The 18,467-nt window shown below is 37.2% G+C and overlaps 1 protein-coding gene across 5 annotated transcripts in view; it reads right to left on the bottom strand.

The window, feature by feature from the left end:
- NUB1 (negative regulator of ubiquitin like proteins 1) overlaps positions 1 to 15,321 on the bottom strand; it is a 38,078-nt gene extending 22,757 nt beyond the window's left edge. Inside the window, exons 1-6 of one of the 5 annotated variants that reach the window (XM_056799928.1) lie at positions 14,161 to 14,800; positions 13,287 to 13,350; positions 9,510 to 9,627; positions 6,407 to 6,574; positions 4,391 to 4,449; positions 2,035 to 2,105 (exon numbers count right to left, since the gene is read on the bottom strand). In XM_056799928.1, the coding sequence (XP_056655906.1) occupies positions 2,035 to 2,105; positions 4,391 to 4,449; positions 6,407 to 6,574; positions 9,510 to 9,626 (415 nt within the window). In that variant the 5' untranslated portion in view covers position 9,627; positions 13,287 to 13,350; positions 14,161 to 14,800. Of the gene's footprint in view, positions 1 to 2,034; positions 2,106 to 4,390; positions 4,450 to 6,406; positions 6,575 to 9,509; positions 9,628 to 13,286; positions 13,351 to 14,160; positions 14,855 to 15,210 lie in introns of those variants that run through there. The other 4 variants (XM_056799929.1, XM_003342077.4, XM_007504629.2 and 1 more) reach the window with 4 other exon arrangements.
- Positions 15,322 to 18,467: the final 3,146 nt, after the last annotated feature.

The following is an 18,467-nucleotide window of genomic DNA, read 5'->3' as shown; positions in this document are numbered from 1 at the left end:
CTGCAGGACCTCTTCTCTGAGTCTTAGCTTCTTTACCTATAAAGTGGAGCTAATAATATCTACATTAAATATTTTACATGATTTCTAAGGAATGTACTTCATTAACTTTAAAGCACCACAGAAATGTGAATGAATAAAAAAGTATTTCAGTGGTGCACCAGATAGATCTGGGCCTAGAGTCAAGAAGGCCTGAATACAAATCTGCCTCAGACACTGTGTGACCCTGGGCAAGACACATAACTGTCATCTGCCTCAGTTTTCTTATCTTTAAAATAGAGATAATATTAGCATCTATCTCCCAAAGCTTATCATGAAAGTAAAATGTTAAAGTACTTTGCAAACCTAAAAGCATTAAAAAATGCTAATTGATGTTATTATTAAGCATTTACTATATGTCAAATGAGGAAAGTGAGGCAAACAAGGATAAGGGATTTCCCTGAGTCATGTATCAAGGAAGATCTGAGGCCAGATTTGAACTTTTAGTCTTCCCGACCCCAGGCCCAGTACTCTTATCCACTGTACCGTCTAGCTGCCCCTCAGTTGATCTGGAGAATGAAATAGCAAATTACTCTAGTAGCACTACCAAGAAGATTCTAAATGGGGTCATGGAGAGTCAGATATGACTGAAAAATAACTTAACAACAAAATGTGTCAAATAGCAAGTATTAAAAAAAAAAGCAAAGGCAGTCCCTGCCCTAGGGGATTTACACACTACCAGAAAAACAAAATATACATATACATATATATATGTATATATGAGACATGGTCAGGGAAAGATACTTTGTTTTAGAAAGTTACAAGGATGATGAGTGGAGCCAAAGTGGAGTGCGAATCACAGTCTTTCCAGTAGAGATCACAGAGCAGATTTGACTATTGTTCCAAGACTGGAAAATGGAAGAGAGGGAAGAAGGAAAACCTAAAGAGGAGAAAGCCAGGAAGTGACGTGCAATGTAGCACTCTGAATGACACTATGAATGACCTCTGAACGGCACTATGAATGAAATCAGATTTTATCTAAGGAAAATGGGTAGGAACTCATGAGTTTCTGAACAATGTCTGAACTTTGACATGATCAAAGTGAAATTTTAAGATTATTCTGACAATTGTGTGCAAGTTATACTTGAAAGGAGAAATGTTAGTTTTTTAATAATCCAGATAGGATAAAAATCTGAACTAGATTTCTTTATGTGAGAATGAAAATGTAAGGAAGTGATACTATGAAGAAAGAATCAATGGTAGTTGGTGACTAATGATCTATGGAGGGTTAGGATAAGAGATAATTGTGAAATTGGCCCAAGGGGAGTCATATGCCATCCAAAGCAATAAGGAAGCAATGGTTTGAGTCTATCAGGCAGCTGAAAGCAAGCAGGTCAGGGCTGGAGATGAGAATCTGGGAGCCATATAAAGAAGTAATGGTTGAAATTATAAGAATAAATGAAAGCACTAATGGAGAGAAAAAACAGAGAAGTGCAAATGATCAGGAACTAACTAAGGGAATATTAGGAGGCTGGTAAAAGGCATAAATGAGGAAAAGAACCAAGATAACATAAGATCATAATATAAGAAATAAAGGGAGAAAAAAATAAGAGTTTCAAAAAGATGGAAATAAACAGTACCAAATGTTGATAAAAATAAATAAATGCTTTGAGGGAAGGGCTGGGCTGTATTTGTGTGCTTATATACTCCAGCACTTAGAACAGCACATCGTTGACAGTAGTACACTGTTGACAGTATTAACTGGAAATTGAGAACTAAAAAAATTAGGGGTAGACAGTCCCCACTGAGCTTTACAAGTTCAAGTTCAGGAGAGTGAAAAGGTGCAAGGCAGAATGCAGTGAGAATTCTAACTGCCATTCTTCTTCTTAATATAAAAAGATGGTTGAAATGATTTTCATAGGGACAAAAAAGACTGAATGTAGACATTGACTCTCAGCTCAGTGATCTAGGCCATGTAATTAGTGAAGAGGAAAAATTCAAAGAGCTAAATTTCTATACAGTTTAGTGGTATGAATTAATTTTTTACTTAATACATACCTAATTGAAGCTGCTTCTTATTTATAACTATTTTGATGTAGTTTTCTTGAAATCCAAAGGATTCAGCTATTCTACAAAATAAAATGGATAAAAGACATTAGAAAATACAGATTTTTATATTATATTAACTATAAAATGGATTTTAATTTTTTACAAATGGAAATAAAGGCTACCAGAGTAGGGAAAGTTTCAAATTTTCTGAATCAGGAAGATTCTATATTATATAAAATACTGGACTTTCAACATAAGGACAATAATGGTAATCAAGACCTTCAAGATGATAGGTTTGGGAAGTCACTTACACTCCCTAAAGTGAGAAAGCAAGAAAGCTAAGGTCATTTTGTATAAACTGCTTTGTATAGTTATGTGGTTCAAACTAAAGTATACTATATAGAAAAACATAATGAAACTATAAAGTGCTATGTACCCATGAATGTTATTTTCATTAGTAAGACTAAAAACCAAAAACCATCAGGAAAAATAACTAGCAAACACATTTATCAGAATTTAAGTTTTCAGTTCTCCTATAAAAAGTAACTTTGTTTAATAAACCTTTACTATATACTTTAATAAATCAAAATATAAAAATCATATATAGTTGCAAACACATTTCAATTTAATATTTCATTATAAGCAATACAAAAATATAGATAAAGGATAATTCAGGAATTTCATCTTTCTTGAAATGGCTGGTTTGCAGAAATATTAAACATATATGAATAGTTTCCTTTTCAGCGGGAACTAAAAAGTGAGTAAAATATAGAAAACATAACTTGCCATTATTTATGTTAAATTTTTCTTTAAAGACATTTTTCCAATAAAAACCTCATGCTACTTAAAACACAATTCAATTTAAAAAACAATTTACAATAACTTTTCAGGGTCATTTCTGTATAAAAGGTAAACCCAAGACAGTGTCTGCTTTTCACCATTTTGCTTTCATAAATTCACTGTCACAAACACAAATTCAACTGGTATGAGTGTCACCTAGTGTTAAAATATGGTAACTACAGATATTTGTTATCCCAAGTCAAGATTTTGAATCATGTTTACCAGATTTCTAAAATAATTCTCATCACCTAATGAGCATTATACCTTTATTGGCAGGAGGTGGAGGTCACATAACTACCATGGAAGCTGATACCACTTGCTCCTTCTTTTAGAAATATCAAGAAAGCATCTTAAAATTATCTTAGTCTGAAGCTTTTGGATTAATATGAATCTTTCTTTAACTGTCAATTGTGAATCAATGTTCTCTCCCCTCTTCCAGACCCAATCTACAAAGAAAGATTAATTCTTCCTGAGTTAGTTATAGTTATGAGTAGACCACGATGTACTTGACTTATCAACCTTGGAAGCAATTTTTCTCCCTTTCTTTCTCTTTCTCCCCTCTTCTTCCTTTCCCTATCCTTTCCCAACTGTCCCCTCTCCCCTTGATGCTTAAATGAAAATCTAAAGTAACAAAAATTATTCCTAGTAGACTTTGGTCTAAAATCCAGAATAAAAGATTTAAATAGGAAGAGGTTAGCTGAACAGAAGAGAAAGTTAATCCTACCTTTTCTAGTTTTCATGGAGGAGCAAAGCTAGAACAGAGCTAACTCAATGCAATCTTCTCCTGCTCTCTCCTGGATCCTAACCCTAAATATAGGCTACTAAGCAGGAACAGATGTTGGCCTAGTGTCAAGAAAACTTGAGTTCAAGTTCTACTTATGACCCTAGGCAAATCCCTTAAGTTCTCAGTGTCCCAGGCAGCAATCTAAAACTACAAATGGTAGAGCACCTGCTGATTTATTTGAATGGTACAAATTCTTGACCTGAAATTTACTATATTTACGTAATCACACATATAGTTAAAAAAAGAAAAACCTGGGGGGAGGGAGGGAGGGAAAGAAAGAAGGGGGAGAGGGAGAGAGAGAGGGAGAGCACTCAAATCTCAAAAATATAAATAAAATAATCTATTAATTAAATCTCAACATTCCCATAAGTTAGTATCCTGGATTTAGAACGTGAAGAGACAAAGATGAGCAACATAAGTCTCAAAGAAGTTAAATGACTTGCTGACAGTCACACAAGTTCTACCAAAGCAGAGGTAGGACTGGAATTCAAAGTTCTTCCCACTGAAAAGACACCACTTTTTTCACATTTACAAATAGAAAGTCTGAATTGGTCAGCAGTTTAAATATCTGCCTTGAATTATATAGCAAACAGTATATAATCCAATCCAGTCTAATGGAACCAGAGTATAAGAGTGTATGGATGTGTGTATGTGTATATATGTATACATGTATATGTAAAAAAGCATATAAATATATAAAGACTCAATAAGAAAAGTAGAAATAAGACTTTTTGAACTTACTGTGATCTCAGTTCTTTGCCAGTGATGTGTAGTTTGGTTTCCAACAAGCTTTTCTTATCCTAAGATAGAATTTTTTAAAATTACAATTATGAGTTCCCATGTACTTAATTTTACATTTTTCTGATCTACTATTCCTTTCTGTCAAGAAGGCCTTATATAGACTGTTGTGGCACATGTAACAACGGATATGGACAAAAATAACAGTTGTACAGGCTTAAGAAAGTTACAACTCTTGCAAGGCCAAAGCTAGAGCCTGTAAGATTTCAAGCTGACAGCTAATCAAAAAGTGCAACAATATTACCAAAATTACTACATATTGAACTGATGCTTTAGTTATCTCCCCTGGACAAGACAGATGATTTAGGGAAGCTCATCAATAAGATAACCAAGAGGAAGGAGATGAAAAAAATATTTAAAAATATTAAAATCCACTTTTATACCACCTGTCTAAGACCAGAATAATAAAATGTCTTTGGCAACTATTAGAAACTGAACAATGAAAGCACATCCCCACCATGGATTTTCACTTTTTCATCACTAAAAAATCCCAAAACTATATACTTATGAACTGAAGTAGTCCACAAGGTCAAAATAAACACCTTGGTTTCCCTACTGACTTTTTTAAGGTATAGAAGGAACTCTGAGAACTACGGGTTTGGTTATACATGAACAAAATCATGTTATAAATGGTGGAAATACCTGTAAATTACTTGTATCTAGACATCTGGCCTGTGAAGCATGTGGGCTTGCTTAGCATCTCCTCTTTGGAGTTTCTATGTATTAGGAAGCTATGGTTGAGAATGGAGAGGTTCCTATTCTCTATTTCACTGTCTTTGGACTAGAAAATTTGGGGGTGGGAGGACGACTTGCAGTATAGCAAGATGAGAGTTTTTCCAATCAGGTACTGGAATGAAGGGGTAGCTTTCCTATATCTGTCACAATGAAGAGAGGGCACATCTAATCCTATACCCTCAGAACTCTCTTTTGGAGAGAAAGTGAGTCTCACCCTCCTCAGAGGGCCATTCCCTAAGTAGCAAGGGTCCTAAAATCTCTGGAAGGAAGTACCTATCCTTTCTACCACTGCTTTTTCTATATACACAGGATCATATTTACCAGTGATCTATTTCAATTCCCTCATTTTACAGATGAGAAAACTGGGAACTAGAGTGGCTAGGTACTCAAGGTTGGTAAATTGTCAGAGCCAGAATCTGAACACAGGTCTTCTGACTCCAAGTACATAATACAATTGTCCCTTTCTTGGATTCCCTTCTTTAGTCTCAGTCCTGTCTGTTGTTTCTATTCTTCTGTAGCTATACATTTGCAACAGTGATATTTTCTACAATTTTTCATCATAAAAGTATTTAAGCTATATATTGTGGGCTGAGTTTTTTTGTAAGCTAACCTGAGAACTTCACCAACACTTTTTTCATTTTATTTATTTTTTCTTTATTTTATTCCAGTAATAAACTTATATATAAGTTTTCCAAGATTACATTATTCATGTTGTCTCTCTCCCATTTTCCCTCCCCCCTCCCAGAACTGACAAACAATTCCACTTTAACCAACACTTATAAGTGTTTCTATAAGAAAACATATTTCAAGTTCCAAACAACTGACTTAGAAACACTTGGCATACAATCTGTTTGTAAATCAGGGATTTCTTGTATAGGAAAATGATGACTAAAAATCACATTAGGGCTCCCATTTATCTTTTTATCTCTGAGATATCATGGCTAATTCTATTATATTTGACTTTTAGGAAGAAGGGAAACTTGTTTCATTATTGGGTTAGGATGTCACTGCATTACATTAAAATTTATATTATACATGCTTTTATATTATTACTCAAGTTTAAGTGACTACTAAAATGAAGTCCTCTTGAGATTTCTTTAAAAATGGTTGCTTTCTCAAAATCTGAAAATTTTTAATGGCTCTAACTACTACAACTTCAAAATCACAATTTTCTTAATCTTTGGTCAATAATGAGTATTGATACTAATAAAGATAATTACTTACTTTTCTTAGTCGTGGAGGCAAGAACACCTCAATTGTAGCAACACCTGTGGTTTTAAAATTTTCATTTCCTGTTCCACGTTCAATTGCTTTACACCGTATTTCTTCAATAATTTTTTCTATCTCATTTTCACAGCATTCTAGCTTGTCTGAATATTTCTTTGCAAGTTCCTATCAAAAATATACAAGACATAGCTCAATGCAAAGCTACTAGATTTTAAACAAATAATGCAACAGAAAAAAATTTCTTGACAAACCAAGAAGCTAAATGTTAACAGAAACAAAGCATGCAGAATTTTGTGAAATAATCAACTCTGTTGAGTAGCAGTCACTCCTACTCTAATGTAAGATCCCATCCGGGAGCCACATTTTGAGAGATATAGAGAATTTAAAGAGGATTCAGAACAAAACAAACTGAAGAGCTATGTCCTACAAGGAAAAGCCAAAACAACTGGGATTATTCAGAAAAGAAAGCTAAGAAGTGACTTAACTGTCTTCAGTAATATGAAGGATTATTTTAAGGAAGATGGTGACCAAGTTTACTCCATCTCCACTAAGGAGAAAATAAGAGAAAATGGATTTAAATTACAGTGAAGCAGGAACAATTCAGATAAATGTAAGAAACAACTTTTTAATCATGAGTTCTAAGATAAAGGAATGAATGGTAAAATAATTACCCACAGAGAGCTTTAGAACTGTTGAAAGAAAAATGACCTTCTATTTTAGAACATTTCTGTGAAGTCAGTTTAGAAGAAAGAAGGTAGACTAGAAATTTTCGAAGTTCCTTCCAGTTCTATAATCCTGTTTGTCAGAGCTTTTCTAAAGCAAAATTAATCTTAAATTAATAAAATATTCCTTCTAAAGTTCATATTTGTGATAGATGCTAATTCTTGCTATATTAGAAGCTTCAAGGATATTTATATATGCAAAAGTAAATCTCAAATCCTAGAGTCCTCAATGGGGAGCTACTCAAAGTAATTTTATTCCACAGAATCACTCTTAAGTGTTCAAACATATAGATCTGAGAAAGATACTCAGGTGGTTAAAAAACTGTCTTCAATTCTAGTATAACTAATTCAGAAGTCATTTAACTAGAAATCTGAACTATTTGAAAAACACACAATAAAAAAGGCCTCATAGCAAAAAGAGATTTCAAGTATTTTAATCATAAGAAAATCTCTCAAGCCATCACTCGTAAACCTACTAACTCTTTTTAAACACAATTCTAATATGAGTTATTATCTAGATTCCCACATAGATTTAGAAGTCACAAATCTGATGGGAGAGTAGGATTTCTAAGTGAAGAGATAATAACAAGAAATCCCAGCTGACAGTGAGGAAAATCAGCCTATTGCCTGATATACCTGAATGGCCCCAGAGTCTTCACTGTTTTAAAGTATAGTACAAAATTTGTATTCACAATAATGACTTTTGGTCATCAAATGATGTTTAAATTATGCTGTATAGATTTTCTTTTACCCTTACCTTCTTCTTGGAGTCAATACTATGTATTGGCTCCAATGCAGAAGAGTGGTAAGGGCTAGGCAATGGGGGCTAAGTGACTTGCCCAGGGTCACACAGCTGGGAAGTGTCTGAGGCCAGATTTGAACTTACCATCTCTAGGCCTGGCTCTCAATTCACTGAGCCATCCAGCTGCCCCCTATGCTGTATAGATTTTAACAAGAAATGTGTAGTATATTTTGCAAAGATGTCATTAAAGGAATTTAAAGTTTAGTTTCTCTAAAGAACAAGGTAAGTTTATCTGTATGGTACAACTAATTCCAGGAAGATTCTAAATAAATTAAATATTACGATTATTAGTATAATTTCATGGATCTTTTATCTCATTCATATAAGTACGCCCCCAGTGCATAGGATAACCCACCTTTTCATCCAGTCCCATTAACTACATTTTCCTTCTTGATGACACTGTAGGAATATCAGTGGAGCACTCAAGACAATCCATTAGTTACTCCTTACTCTTGATTCATAACCAGTCAACCCCCTTTTTAAAATTTTCTTATAGATAAGGGAAATGTGCTTAAATAATGCAGATCCCAACCCATCTATGCTTTCTTATCCTTTCTGAGTCTCATCCACCCATATCCTCCCATAAATCGTCCATTAAAAAAACTACCCCATATATTAAGAGGCCATTAAGTGGCGACAGAGAACCAGGCCTGAAGTCAGGAAGAATCATCTTCATCCAAGTACAAATCTAGCCTCAGATACTAGCTGTATGACCTTGGGTAAGCCACTTAACCCTATTTGTCTCATTTTCCCCTTCTGTAAAATGACCCAGAGAAGGAACTGGCACTCCAGTATCTTTGCCAGGAAACCTCAAGCAGGGTAATAAAGAATAAGACATAACTGAATAAGAGTCTTATATTCTATATGTATCAGGTAAGAAAAGTATGTAGGTTAGTGTACAAAAAAAATTAATATTCATTTTTAAAATGATAAAATAAAAAGGAATCAAAGGTAGCCACTAAGAAAATATCAGTGAATAATTAATCTGTAAATAATTGGTACTCTACTACTGAGCTATGATATCAATTTCTTATTATCTATGTTTCTTTCAATATTATTTCCTTAACTAAGAAAAAAACTTAATTTAAATAACTTTTTAATACTTTTTTATATTTAATTTTTATATTATATGATAATTTATTATCATAGAAAATACATGAGAAATCAAAGATTTCATTGTCATTATAGATGGAATCTTACTGAAAAGATTCAAAAAGACAAGGATGCACTGTGAAGAAATGTTGGTATTAAGTTGTTACCTGTTTCAGGGCAACTAGATGGCAAATCTGGATACTTCCTAGCTATGTGACCCTGGGTATGTCACTTATCCAATTACCTAGGCCTTGCCACTTTTCTGCCTTGGAACTAATACTTAGTATCTATTCTAAGACAGGATGTAAATAAAGGTTGTTGGGGGGTTTTAAGATGCTACTTGTTTATCAGCAAAAGTCTAAGAGAGATTCTGTGTTTTATGTGGTTATGATTCTGACACTTGAGGTATCTTCAATAATAACTTCACCAAATAACAGACATAAATTATTGGCGAGTTTTGAAGTTTTGTAAGAAATGTTAATACCTTCAATACCAAACCAGCTTCTTTGTTCTCAGTTGTATATGGAGGTTTCCAAAGTTGAATTTTGTCTTCCCTTAAGAAGTGGGTTAGTTTTGCTTGCAGATATTTCTTTTGTGCCATCCTTTAAAAGAAAAAAAATTTTGTTTTTAATTTTAAAGTATAAATAGAACTTACAATGTGTCAATATTGTCTTTTTGGCCTAGAATAATCAGTCATCAACTAACAGGTAATATGAATTAGTGAGATGTTTTCATTTCAACTTCTTTCCTGTATAAACTTTTTTATTTAGGCTGCCAAAAAGTGCTAAGATTAGTGGATCTGAATTTTGTCTCCTTTTGATTCCCTTTCTCACCCTATAAATTCTTTTGTTTCCTATCTTTTTAACCCATTGTCAGAAAAAGGAAGAGATAAATTGTTTTAGAAAACCAAAACATTTTAGATTTTTCTTAAAGCAGACCTGAATTTTTAAAAATCACAAAAAAATTAATTTGTATATAAAATGCTAATATCCTATAAAACTCATTCCCTAATTATTGGTTGTTATTCTATTATGTCAGTATGCCTATTACCTGAGATACTTCACAGTCAAGAAATTTGTTTTTGATTAATCCTTGTATCAAAGACACAGAAGTCTGAGTACAAAGGCACTATCAAAGTACCATGCACTACTAAGAAGAGGTAATCTTGGTGCTTGGGTCAAAGGGTTTCTTTACCTCTGTAGTTAACTGCTAACTGCCATGATCATTCCTGAGCCTCTTGACTTGTGTGATTTTTCTCCATGTTGTTCCATAAGTTCTTCAAAGACCCCCTCCCAACACTATAAAGAAGTTTCATTCTATTCCTATCATAGGGAAACCAATGTACCATTCACTCTTTTTTTTCTCATTTTCCCAACATGATCAAAAAAGGAGCCAAGGCAGATATACAATGTGTAGAGAAAATGTAAGGATGTATGAACAAGGTACACAGGACTGGTACCAAAAGCATTCAAAAAGTAAAGATTAAGTAAAGATTCACCTGGGGTAAGGAAACTTTTTTCTTATCTAAAATTAGATGTAAAATGCATATTAGTTAAGGTAAAGGAAGTTCGAAGAATGAAAAAGCAATTGTTTATTAAGCTCTGACTATAGACAAGGAACCATTCTACAGTGTGTATACAAAAACAAAAGCAATGCAGTTTAAGAGCTTACTTTCTAATAAGATAACAACACTTATAGAGGAATAGTGACCAGGGAAGAGGGTTTTTGTTCCACAAATAACAAGTATGAAGAATGGAAAAGATGTGGGAAAAGGAGAAAAGTGTAAATAATGCCTAAAATTAAGAGAAAGGAAAGAATTAGTGTGTGAGGAAGGGGAGAAAGTTAAAACAGTGTACAGGGGAGGGGGAACATATCTGAAAGACCCATTCAGTGAGTTCTAAATTGTTAAAAAGTCACTCTTCAAACTTGAAATAGCTTTATTTGGGACATTATCACCTTTTTCAACTCTCTTAAAATACTCCTCACAATTCTTAAACTATTCCTTATTAATAAATCAGCTTTTTGAGACTAAGTAGGTATTTCTTGGGAAGGCATCAGTTTAGAGCAAATTTTTGCCTATCCAAATTTATTTTTTAAACCCTTACCTTCTGTCTTGGAGTCAATACTGTGTATTGGCTCCAAGGCAGAAGAGTGGTAAGGGCTAGGCAATGGGGGTCAAGTGACTTGCCCAGGGTCACACAGCTGGGAAGTGTCTGAGGCCAGATTTGAACCTAGGACCTCCCGTCTCTAAGCCTGGTTCTCAATCCACTGAGCTACCCAGCTGCCCCCTTATCCAAATTTTTTTAACTACTAAAAGACCTTAATTTTCAAAACACTTTAAAATTATCCTTCCTGCTCCATGCTCCCACTGTTCACTGTTCTCTTTGCCCCCCATAAGTTTCCACCTTATCCACCTAGGTAGCAGAAAGAGAATTTAGACTTTTTATTAGTCTGGGTTAAAAGATGCTGCTCTAAATGGAAATAGCCATAGTTAGTGGGAGAAGGAAGAATATTCCCTGGGCTAGCAGCAGGAACTGCTACAATATTACCCAGCAGGTATGAAATCAAACTAACTCTGGCCAGAAGTTTGCTAATCTCTGGTACAGATGAACCATTATCAATTAGAAACTTAAAGATACATTTTCTATACATTTTCACTGAATAGCTAGCTAGATTCTCTGATACTAAATTCATGCATTCTTGTTTTTTCTAATACTATGAAAGCCTTCATTTGCCCTTATTAGGCAATCCAACTACAATACCATCTCTTTCCTCTCCTTCATTTACTAAAAGATAGGTAAAAAAATAACTGTCTACACCTGATGTCTCCACTTCCCCATTACCCACATCTTGCTTTGTATCTGGTTTCCAACCTTACCACTCTACTGAAACTGCTCTAAGATCAAGTGGCTTCCTCTTCAGATTCAATGACATTTCATTCAGTTATCAACCTCTGACCCTTGCATCTTATTTCTCTACCATTGGTTTCCTGGTTGCCACTCCTTCAGGTTGTTCTTTTCCCTCTTCCTAGGACTTTCTAGTATATTCTACAAGTTTCAGAATTTGGCTCTCTTCTCTACTTCAGTGACACAATTCATGGCTTCAAATACTACTTGTATGAAAATTAATTCAAAAAACCTATCACTAATCCCAACCTCTATTCTGATATTTGGATCTAGTTCTCCCTGGCTGCCTAACGGGCATCTCCACCTGAGTATCCTAGCAACACCTCAGATTCAATGTCCAAAACTCAACTTATCTTTTTCGCTAAACTTGTTCCTCCTGACTATTATTTCTGACCGTGGCATCATAATTTGAGTCTCTCATTTTGGTAATCTCTCTGCTTTCTTAGATTCTTTCCCCCTCCCTTATTTCTCATATCCATTCAATCCATTTACCAAATACTGTTGATTCTAACCACTTGATCAGGTCATTATTACTACATGCCTAGACCATATCCTTATAGGTCATTCTAATCTTTACTCTTTCCACCTTTTAACATATCCTTTATGTTGCTGATAGAACAATCTTTTTTTACACATAGATCTGGTCATACCATGCATTGTTTCAAAATTCTTTAATAGTTCCCTATTAATTATCAAGAAAAGGTCATATTTCTTTGCTTAGTAGTCAAAGCTCTCCATAGCCTGGTACCATCTCACCTTTTTCTCATATTACCCTGACTCTATGTACTAACACAATCAACAAATAAGATAATTATCTGTTTCCTACCAACACTTAAATTCTTATGCTTCCACTCGGGCTACCTGGAACGTACTCCCTTCTTCTACAGGTTGAATTCCCATCCATCCTTTAAAGCCCAAGTCAAACGCCTCCTCTTCCTTGTAAACAACATTTCCCATCTCTGACAGCACTTTATCTTGTAACTCTTTAATGCATTTATTATGTAACACTGGGTACTCTGTTCAAGTGACAAAGGTAAGAAATGAATATTTCTCTAGCCTAAAAACAAACAAACAAGCAAACTCTTTCCTGAGTCTTCAGCTTAAAAGAGTATAGAAAGCCACTTTTCTAAGATAAAAGTGTTAAGGTGATAACCAAACTTAACTCTAAAACGAATTAGGATCCTGGTGTCCCCCAAGAGAACTGGAGACTCACCTAAGGGCAGTGTCTTCTTTTGTTTCAAGCTTAAGATACTGTTTACAAAGTAAAAACTTTTTGATCCTAAACACCAAGGCCAAAGAATGGCAGCTAAGTATGCAACCACAGGGAGGGGGACAGGGAGGCCTCAGATACTTACTAGCTGTGTGACCCTGGGCTTCACTTCACCCTGTTTTCCTCAGTTTCCTCATCTGTAAAATGAGCTGGAGAAGGAAAAGGCAAACCACTCCAGTATCTTTACCACAAAAACCCTAAAAGGGGGGGGGGGGGGGCACCACGTAAAGTTGGACACCTCTGAAATGACTGAACAACAATAGGGAAGAAACTGTGATTACTGTTTTTTGACCAACGAAAACCATATAGGTAGCATTGCAAGTTTTTGGGACGGAGTCCTCAGATTCCCTCGGGTAATGTGGGGTTCCTAGGGACTGAACAGCTGTGATCTATAGATCTGACATGAAAACTAACAAGGCTGCACCCTACAGTACCAAACTGAAAGTGAAATTTCTTTAAAGTGCCATTTCATAGCAAGGGATAAAGAATACTCAAGTTTTATTTTCACTTTTGCAATAAGTTGACAAAGTTAAAACCTTCCCAAATCTTCTTAACTATATACCTAGAAAGCTCATACTGTTACTCTTCGAATGAAATGTAACAAAATCTTGGAGAGGAATCGTTAGATGACAATCTAATTCCACGAAGCCAGGACTTTTGAAAGTAATGTTCACCTACTCCTAGACTGAACAACGCCCGAGATCCAACAGAATCTACTTGTTGATTAGAGATAAACCCTAAATGACCCTGTACTTCTGATTAGAAGTCTTTGGTTTTCATTACGTTTTCATTTTGTTGTGGTTTCAATTATAAAGTTCAACCAGAGACTTAACTAAGTACCCAATTTGTCTGTGGGGAGGCCACCCAGCCTGCCCAATTGGGGTTTCACAAAGAGCCAGAGCCCTTCCAGTGCCTCGGCCACTCCCATCCCGGTGCCACCTACCCAACTTCGTCCTTACCCGGGGCGGATCTGCCTTTCCTGGGTGAACAGAGTAAGGGGTTTCCGGAAGAGCTCGCTCCCCGCAGTGACCACCCCCTCCTGAGTGCCCGGAGGTTTGGAAGGAGGGGTAGAAAGGGAGACGTGTCTGCTTCTGCAGACAAGGACGAGGATAGATGGATGGATGGATGATGGATGGAAGGAAAGAAGGAAGGATGGACCTTCTCGCAGCCTTGGCCCCCTGCGCAGGAGAGGAAAGGAGGCGGGCCCGGCCTGCCCCGCCCTGTTCCCGATGGGCCTGACAGCTCCCCTGGGAATCACTTCGTCCGCCCGGAGCCGGCTCCCCTCATACCAGAGCTCCAGAAGGGGCTCCGCAATCCCGGGAGGCTCTCAGGGGGCGGAGAGGGGCGTGCCCACGGGGCGCAGCCGGAGCCGACACCCCGGGAGGCTGTGCTGACAGGAGGCTGAGAGGCAGGCTGGCCTGCGACTGCCCCTCGGCCCCCTGACTCAGCCCAGCCCAGCCCAGCCCGGGCCGGGCCGAAGCCTCACTCACCTGAGCGGCGCTACGGTCAGAGCTCGCCAGCGCTCCGGAAAGTCCCCGGATGGAGCGGGTCGCTGTTTGTTTTCGTTCCGGGTGAAACCGGCTCCTCCTCCTTCTCCCCCCACCCCCCCATCCCTCCTCCCGGCGCTGAGCCTCGTGCTGGTGCCCGGTGGGGAAAGGGCGGGGGCAAAAAAGAGGGGGAGGAGCCCAGACCGGCTCGGGCCACTGGGCTGGAGGAGTGTGTCACGTGACTAGTGCCCTCCCTTTGCCACCCCCACCTCACCCCTTTCCGGGCCAACTGACGCTCCTCGGACCCGGAGTGAGGCAGTGTCCTAGTAAAAGCCCAAAGGTTCTCCACCCCCCCCACCCCCCACCCCCCGCTCCCCTCTCCCCTCTCCCTTGTTCCAGGAGCGACCACCTATTGTCACGGGGCCCCCGGTGACTTTAGAGCCTCAGTTTCCTCATCTGTAAAATGAACCCCAGAGGCCATGATTTTGGCTTAGGTTTAAGTGTCGCAGCTTAAGATCTCACCAACAAGAAGCCTGTCGTGGGTCTATTATCTCCCCTTTCCCCTATAAAGGAAAGGGCGTATGTCTCTTTCGTACGTGGCGTTTTGCGTGGTGTTTTCTCCATTGGAATGTAGAGACTCCTTGAGGGCAGGGGCTGGATTTGCTTTTTTGAGCCCACCAGGGACCACTAGGCCTGTGCTCAAAAGTTCTGAGTTCAACTGCAAAGCAACTTCATGCACTAGTTGTGTGACCCAGGGCAAGTCACTGAATCTGTTTGCCTCAGATTCCTGCTCTGTAAAATGGGAATAACAGTTTCATTGTTATGAAAATCAAGTGAGATAAGTATTTTTTTAAAGCACCTTACAGTAGATGCTACATTAATTCTTTTACTCTTCCTCTCCTTCCACATTGACTTGAATAGGGTTTGTTTTTGTTTTTCCCATATGAAGTGGGAAATACAAAGGAATGTCCTATCCAGGAGACTCTTCTCCTAACTGGGGACCCTGAAATAATGAGCCACCAGCAATTATAAAGACTGTCTCCTGGCTAAAAACTGAAAGCAAAGACAACTGGTTTTATGGTTAGGAAAGTGGAAGTAAGGAAATACTGAGCTAGGATCTGCTTTTACTTCTTTAATTCAACAAAAATTAAGATGTATTTGATATTTCTGTGGGCAATGGGAATACCAAAGCTCTTTAGAATTTGACTCCCTCAAGGCTCAGCTAAGAGCCATCTACAGGAGAAGCCTTTCCTGATTTCTGTCACCACCACCACCAAATAACTTTGTATTTCTTTTATATATATTCTGTATCTTTACTAATATAATATATATGTATGTATATAGCCTGTATTTTTACTGACCTATTAACGTTGTAAAAACACACCACCCTCGCTAGTAGAATAAAGACTTCTTATAGGAAGTGGCCCTTGAGCTGAGCTATGAAGGAATTTGGAGAGACAGAAGTGAGAAGATAAATCATTCCAGACTTGGGATGAACACCAAGTAGACCAATTTAGCTGGAGTAGTGAGTAAAAGGGTGGAATGTGAAATGAATAGGATAAAATGGTGTGGAGCCAGATGACTGACCCCACATCATTAAAACCTTGATTATACCTTCTGTGATCCACCTAACTATTCTCTGACAGCTCCAGGCTCATGAGATTTCTCTCCCTAACATTCTGCCTAAGAAAAGAATTTCCCTTTCTAAGTGCTGTGACTTCATCTACAACACCACCCAATGAACCATAAGTTTACTAAACTGTTGCCACATCCTCCAGCCTTTACGGGAGTTGGAATCAAACCAAATCCCTCTGGTCATAACCTTCAAGACCCTCTATCACCTTTCCCTTACTGTTCTGATGCTTCCTCCTGTGACTTCTACTATTCCAAGACAAATTGATCGGGACTCTAATTTCTTCATATGCTCCTTGTCCCCCAGCTGAAAGTGATTTTTCTGCTCTAACTTCTTATGACCCTTTTTTTGATCTCTCCTTTTTCATTTGACTTATCTGTATTTAAGGATCACAGAATTTGAACTGGAAGAGACCTCAAAGATCATTTTGCAGAGAGAATAAGTAACAACCAAAATCACACAGATTTTTATTTTTTCCACTTTAAAAATTATATACTTAGTAAATACCACCATCAACAAAAACTTTTAAATAAACAAATGCATTAAAAATTGTACTAACCCATAAACTCCACATTATTTACAATTTTTTAAAAATATATATAAATTATATGTGTGCTGATATAAACATCTGCTTTTGAGTTCCCTTTGTATTTGTTTTATTTTGGTATTTTTTTCTCTTGATTTTGTGTAATCATATTATGTATTATTCTTGTTCTCTTTTCATCTCTTTATATATTTCCCTTACTTATATTTCCAATATTTTTCATTTCTAATAATATATTACATCTAATATACAATCTATTCAACCATTTCTCCCAATCATTGCATTTGTGTTATTACCAGTTATGTTGTCATTACAAACAAAGCTTCCATGAATATTTGCACATATACACAGCTTTTTAAACTCTCAAGGATGCCCTTAAGGCCTAATCCCAGTAATGGAATCCCTAGGCGAATGCGTTTGAACAGCTTTATGACTATATATTTCCTTCTTGTTTTCTAAAAAACAATTAGCAACTGCTCCATGTTCCCATCAACATTTAATTTGATCAATTTAACTTGTCTAGTTCTCAGTTCGAATATATTTCCAGAGTCATATTTAACTAGATTATTCCTCAGGCAGCAGATACAATCTATTGCCAGGATCATACTCTTTCCAAAACCAAGTTTTTCTATTTTGGTCATACCCAGTGGAACTTTTGTTCTCACTTAGCTGTCTATTTTGTACAAACAATGATAAATTGTAAATAAATCAACATGAGGAAGTTAGTAGTGTTAAGGGAAATAAAAATTTTCTGGTAGGAGATGGGATTTTAGATGAGACTTGAAGGAAGTTAGAAAATCCAGGAAATATAGATGAGGAAGGACAATATTCTAAGCATGGGGATAGCTATTGAAAATACCCACAGTCTGGAGATAGGTGAACAAAGAGCATCAAAGAGGCCAGTATCATTGGACTGCAGAGTATATATGAGGAAGTAAGATGTAAAAAAGAGTGGAAAGGTAGGAATGGACCAGGTTGTGAAGGGTTTCATTTGATCCTAGAGTTTAGGGGCCCACTAAAGTTTACTGAAAAGGGAGGGGGAGTTGACAATCAAATCTGTGCTTTAGGAAGGTTATTCAACAGCCCTGTGGAAGATGACCTGAAAGGAGAAAGACTTAAGGCAAGAAAACCAACCAGCAGGTTGTTCAATAGTCCAGATGTGAGATGATAAGGGCCTGCCTCAGGATGGGGCCAAAGAAGAGAAGGGGGTATATATGAGGGAAGTTAATAAGTTAAACTCTACAGGCTTTGGCAACACATCAGATGGGAGAGGTGGTGTGAAAGAGAATGAAGAACTGAGGATGACACCTAGATTGTGAACCTGGGTACTTGGAGGTACGATCACCTTTGCAACATCTCTTGAATATACTCCCTTCTCTCCTTTCATACTGCCACTCTCCTGGAGCAGACCATCATGCCTTCCCTGGGCTAGCAATGGCCTGTTGGTGGACCTGCCTGCCACAAGACTTTCCCTACTGTAATCTGTGCTACATTTAACTGACAAAGTGCTTTTCTTCCAGTGTAGGTCCAACCCTGTCATCCCCCTACAGAAATCCTGGGACTATTCAATCAATGGCCAGGCCCCATCTGCAATATAATGCT

Source organism: Monodelphis domestica, chromosome 5, assembly GCF_027887165.1.
Source record: "Monodelphis domestica isolate mMonDom1 chromosome 5, mMonDom1.pri, whole genome shotgun sequence".
Lineage (NCBI taxonomy): Eukaryota > Metazoa > Chordata > Mammalia > Didelphimorphia > Didelphidae > Monodelphis > Monodelphis domestica.
The sequence above is the reverse complement of the archived record's forward strand: the minus strand, read 5'-3'. Positions and strand labels throughout refer to the sequence as shown.